This window comes from Phalaenopsis equestris, unplaced genomic scaffold, assembly GCF_001263595.1.
Source record: "Phalaenopsis equestris unplaced genomic scaffold, ASM126359v1 Scaffold000094, whole genome shotgun sequence".
Classification (NCBI taxonomy): Eukaryota; Viridiplantae; Streptophyta; class Magnoliopsida; order Asparagales; family Orchidaceae; genus Phalaenopsis; species Phalaenopsis equestris.
Genome location: NW_018164536.1, coordinates 6,180,372 through 6,186,209, shown reverse-complemented (window position 1 = coordinate 6,186,209; position 5,838 = coordinate 6,180,372). Strand labels below are relative to the sequence as shown.

At 42.0% G+C, this 5,838-nt stretch overlaps 1 protein-coding gene across 1 annotated transcript; it reads right to left on the bottom strand.

Annotated features, from left to right (window-relative positions):
* Nucleotides 1-251: 251 nt before the first annotated feature.
* Nucleotides 252-1,263, bottom strand: LOC110020234 (ethylene-responsive transcription factor 4-like). Its single transcript, XM_020718263.1, has one exon. The coding sequence runs from the start codon at nt 1,198-1,200 to the stop codon at nt 493-495; it is 708 nt and encodes a 235-aa protein (XP_020573922.1). The 5' UTR covers nt 1,201-1,263; the 3' UTR covers nt 252-492.
* Nucleotides 1,264-5,838: the final 4,575 nt, after the last annotated feature.

Genomic DNA, 5,838 nt, shown 5'->3' with positions numbered 1-5,838 from the left:
GTGGTCGTTATAATATTTTATATTTCCTTTTAAATATTTGATAGTTATTTGATATAAAAAGCAGGAGCCGACGGGGCGGCGGCCAAAGCCTCATCCACGTGCTGGCGTCTGCTCAGCGGATCTGTTTGCAGAAGTCGTCGACACGCATACAATGATATTGATGCCATTCCCCTCCACCAAAACCCAACAAACCCTGATCTGCGTCCCTCGATTCAACATAATCTTAAATTAACGAAGTAAAGAAAACGAAATTAATGAAATCATAACATCTGCAATTAATGAAAAGGATTACAAAACACAGGTTGGGATCTACGGGAACAGATCCTCAAACCCTCAGCAAAAAAGAGAGAGGAGTTAAAACTATCTACAATAACTTCGCTAATCCCGGCGATTGCAAGGAAATCGAGTCAAATCAACAAAAAACGTTACTAATTTTGTTCCTTCAATTATATAGGCGACAAAAATAATTGATCAGAGTTTAGAGGGAGAAGATCATGCAATTTCAGCCGGAGGAGGAAGGTTTAGATCAAGATCGAATCCGCCACCGAGCCTCTTCGGCGGGGGCGAAGGATGAGCATCGACGACAGAGGAGGAATCCGAATCGCTCTGCACGCCGGAGTGAGCTGGCGCGTGGGAATCTGGAATCATCAACGGCGATTCGAGCAGCATTAGATTACGATTCTTCCCTCCGGCGATCGCCACAGTGGGAGCAAGATTAGGCACCGTATCCGATCCAGCAAACGGATCGAAGTAAAAGATCGGATACGATGGAGCGGTAGCATTTGCAGGGAATCGCTGGAAGGGGAATCGCGGACCGCTGCGGTTGATCGGATCAAGTTCTGGAAGAGGAAACGTGGTCGCTAGAGGCGGTAGGGTAGATGGGGCTTCCCTGCTCGAAGATTCAACGGTGCTGCTCTGGCTGCTGGGACTCGAATAAGGCTCTGGATAGGAGAAATTGGTCTTCGCCTTTGATCCCCTGAACTCCCTGGCGGCCGAATCATAAGCCCTAGCGGCCTCTTCCGCAGTATCGAACGTACCCAGCCAGACCCTGCTCTTTTTCCCCGGATCCCTAATCTCCGCCGCGTATCTCCCCCACGGCCTCTTCCTCACACCTCGATAGTGGATCGCCTTCGCTACGACATCTACTCCGGCGATCCCGCCGCCGCCGCCGGTGGTGTTTGTCTTCCCTTTGGGGGCCATCGCACTCCTCCTCTGTTCTCTGAAGGCCAGATGCGGCTGAAGAAGAAAGCGGGGCGAGTTACGTATTTATAGGGAAAAGATGGAAGCTGATGGACGGCTGGATGTGGGCGTAGAGGGAGCGGAGAAGCGGAGAAATGGAAATATTCGGCGCAGTCAATCAGCGTTTTGACTGACTTCACGTAGCCGCCTCATGCGTTGGATTCCGTGCCGTTACGGTCAATTGCACCCACGGCGGCACCCGCTGTGGCGGTGCCTGCGTGCGTGGATAGATAAATTAATGGGTCTATTAACATAACTAATTTTGTTATTAAGCCTTATAATAATAACAAAAAGGTACATTTACATATTTATTTTTTTATATTTGTACAAATAACATTTAAAATCTTTGAAATAACATAAAACTATTATTATTGTTATTTTAGCACCGAATTACGTGTACGTGTAAATACATAAAAAGTGTGTGCTAGTAATGTAAATTTATGAGCCAGCCTGTAGAAACGGTGCCGACAAACAATGTTTCTGTGATTTGAGGGAGAATGAAAAAAAAAAAACAGATGACCATAATTTTAAGTAAACATTAATTATAATCTATTTTGAAGTAGCAATTGATTGCTCAAGCACTATGGTCATTTAAAATAAATTAAATTATAGTGAAGTCTATTGTTGTATGCCCAAAAAATGATATGCAAGAATATAAATAATATAATAGTCTAAATTAAAAGAGATGAAACGAGAATCATTCCTCTAAAAGAAAAGCTGCAAGTGCTCATGAAATCGACTTGCGGAAGACCGCCAACAAACTGATAGACAGTCGACTGAAAGGTTGACGATCATGCAAGGACGGTCCGACAACTAAAGGACCATGCTGGTTGTTTTGGTTTTTTCTGTAAGTCGGAGTCGCTAGCATGTCTACTCGTCGCATTAGGATTCTCTTTTCCAAAGGGTCCTCTTACTTGAATCGCATGAATGACTCGGAGTAGAGGAGGTATGGGAAAAGAAGGAATTAAGATGGAGACTATGCAAACAAATTTGAAAAGAATCGGAAGGAAGAGCTTATGCGAGGTAAACCTCATGCTATAGGTTAAGGGTGTATCTCTGAGCAAGATCATATCGAGGCACATTGAACCATATATCTACGAAAAATACCCACATAAACTACCCAAGTAATCAGAGAACCAAAAGAACATTTTGTTCTGTGGTCGAATGCAACTCTAAAAAAGAACGTATCCCCTTGGTTAATTACAATTTGAGGAGTGCCCAAAAATACTCTCGATTAAAGAAGTCCTGCTTATATTTAGATGACGAATAGAACAGGGTCTCATAAAAGAGGGTTACCTCACGGAAACATCCCATGGCTTTCAAAGACCTAGTTAAGCCATAAGGCAAAGAGTGGATCTCTCACATATCAAATGGGTAACGATTTATTGGCACATGAGGATATGAATAAACATGCCATTTTGTAGGGTCCACACTATGCTTTCAAAGCCTAACCAATTCATAAGGGTAAAGGGTAAATCACCATATCTCAAATGGGTGGCGGCCTATCCCTATTAGGGTCCTACGAAACGACATCAACGAAAATCAAAGGGAGTGGCATACCTCAAAAAAGGTATAACAAATGAAGGTGGAGTAATCTTAATCGCGTAGAGTCAGGTCAGGGTACAACAAATCTGTCATCCCAAGCTATTAAGACCCCAAGTGTACCCGATCGTGAAGGTAATATACCCAACACAACCGGAGACCCCTTGTAGCGATCCGTGAATTTTGTCGTCCCAAGGGACCTTAGTAGCCATAAGGTCAAGAGAAGAAAACTTTAATATTATGAGCCTACGTAGTTAGAAAGAGCATATGTGGGACTTATACCTGCCAAAGTGGCGAGGAAGTCACTGGATTGAAAATAGAAGAGAAGTTCGGCTACAAGACTTGCTCTCTGTTTGGGTCAAAGAAACCACCAACACCCTAAGCGTATTAGACGACCACCTAGGTAGATATCTATGAGGGGTCAATTTGGTTAGAGAACCACGGGGACTTCTCCTCGGGAAATGCAAGTATAATGCAGTTGTCTAATGAGTCCTAAGTGTGGAAGCCTTATTAAATATGACTTGGGTGATAGTCATGCAATGCATCCCATTTAAAAAGCCCGAAAGCCATGCAAGACAGATTTTGAAAAATCTTGAATCTTTTAATCCTAAATTGTGATTAGTATTAATCGTTTATTAGGACTTTTGAAAAGGTTTTTATAAGTTTTAGGTCCTCAGAGAGCTTAAATAATAACATATGATTCCAGACAAATTAAAAGTAAAAATGACATAACTGACAATCACTTGCAAGAAAAAAAAGTAAGGCAAGCCAAATCAAAAGAATAAGAAAGGTTGTGTGCTGCTGGGTAGACAACATATCCCAGAAATAGAAAAAGGTGGTCAGACTCTGCATAAATTCACACCTTGTCCTAATTCTATACGAGGCATGAGCAAGTAGCTCCTAGTTTCTGTAATATGGTTCCGCTCGCTTGGCATCTCAGAACTCGTGTCTGTATCTTATTTATAATACAAAACTCTCATAAAGGCTCTAAAAAGTACGAAAGGAAAGTAAAAAAAAAACTCAAATTACATGAAAATTAGGTAAGTATAAAGCTGCCTATATGCAATGTTGTGAGCCATGCCCAGTGGGAGGAGAGCTAAGCAACACTTGTAGATATTATGATTAGATAAATCATTATACTTCCTTCCTGTTGGACGTGGCTAGCGGCAAAAATACCACCCCTAATATACTAGTGCACACGCCTTACACCCAGTAGAAACACAAAACAACACAAAATTGATGCTTGACCAGGCAATTAAACTAGCAGAGAAAGTATCTAATTGAGTGCAGGGCGAAAGTCAGTAGGTTGGCCTATGTTTTGACGTGGTTACCCTCTTCGCCTCCATTCTAAGGAACAAAGGATACTAAAAGGTGCCACTAAATGTGGGTGTTGATAAAGCTTTCAAAAAATTGACCTCATGTATGGTCTAAGCTAGATATGCATAATTTTGATGTAAGTTTTAAATTTAATTTTTTACATTTAAAACATGGAGCATATGTAAGATAAAAAAAAATTAATTTCAAAGTAAGTTTTTAAAACATGGTCCATATGTAATAAAAAATTTAAATTTTTATATCCTTAAAATAGGGCCTAAGAAAGAAAAAAGCGTAAGTTGCACCTATTAGACCCCTTGGAACATTAGCACAACATATGTGTGTCAGTCACAGTGCGGTAGCTAGTATTGCCCAGCGAGGCATCTTGCAAACATGTTATGAGCAATGAAAGGGTCACTCAGCTAACGAGCAAGATTCGTCATCGAATTAGTTGGGGATGCACATGCAAATGCAAAGTTGTTCAGTGAATCGTGACGACTCCATCGGAGTAAAAGCGATCACGGAATAATAAACATTCATCATAAGTAGAAGATAGCATACACCCATGATGAATGCATCGCTAGTGCAAAAATGTAAATGCGAAACTCAAGATATATGACACACACATGAGATACCGAAGTGAAGCCATGGGTGACATGACTTGCACACCAAATGGAATTAGAGAATTTTGAAGCATGATCCATACTAGATAGTAGCCATGTGTCCGCATGGACACACATCACATACTTGAAGGACTTTGAGGCCTTTGAGGCATGATCCATACCAAGTGATGCGGTGTGGCGTTTCCATGGTATGTAAATGATGCCATAGGAAAAGAGATGGTGCACATGCTAGTCGCACAATGAGAGTGAGGTGTTGTATTTCTTGCTAGAGAGAAACACACGTCGGGCAGGCTTGATGTGCAAGCCAAACCCAAAGAGGACACGTGTAGTCCGGAGTGAGGATACCTACGATAGTCTGGAATAATGCCATAGGGAAGTGATGATAATGTAATTCTTGTGGAATAGAACTACACAGTGAATGGACTTAATGGTTAGCCATCTACTCACATGATGTGTGATTGTCTGAGATAGGTGTGTCAAGCACAAGACCAAATGCAGAGAGCTTCAAATATGTTAGTTACGAATTTATAGGATGCTATGCAACCAAGCATGCAAAGTGGAAAGTGCAAGTGCAAACCACCTGTGATGTGGTGCAAAGTGACATAAGGACACCATGATGCAAATGCAGAATAATGTGCCAGGTAGAGGCACAAATATTCATCACAAGCATATGAGGGTTTATGCTTTCATGTGCATGACAATGTGCAAGTGTGGGCATGCTAATGCAGGCGACGTGTATAGCATGCATTATATACAACATACCAAATGGAAATGATCAACCAATTGATCGAGCCGGTGGTGACCAATCAGTCGAATTGACTGAAAGGGTCGATTGGGTCATAGTTTGTGGCTAATCAACAAAGGATGTCCCATTGATACAATAGGACTGGTGGTGATCGATCGATAAGGAATGGTCGTTCTAGTCAGGGCGGTCGATCGACAAAGAATGGTCGATTGAGCTGATCGAGCAAGCGGTGGCCGATCGATCGAACTGACAGAAGTAGATGCTCGAACTGATGTGGGAAGTCAATCTACAAGGAATAATCAATCAGGCCAAGCCAATCGATAGGAAGAGTATGTCCAGTCTAGCTGGTAGGGCAGATGGTAGACGATCGGTCGA

Bases quoted from the DNA above. Each gene is read 5' to 3' on its own strand.
- LOC110020234 (XM_020718263.1), bottom strand. From the start codon at position 1,200: ATGGCCCCCAAAGGGAAGACAAACACCACCGGCGGCGGCGGCGGGATC.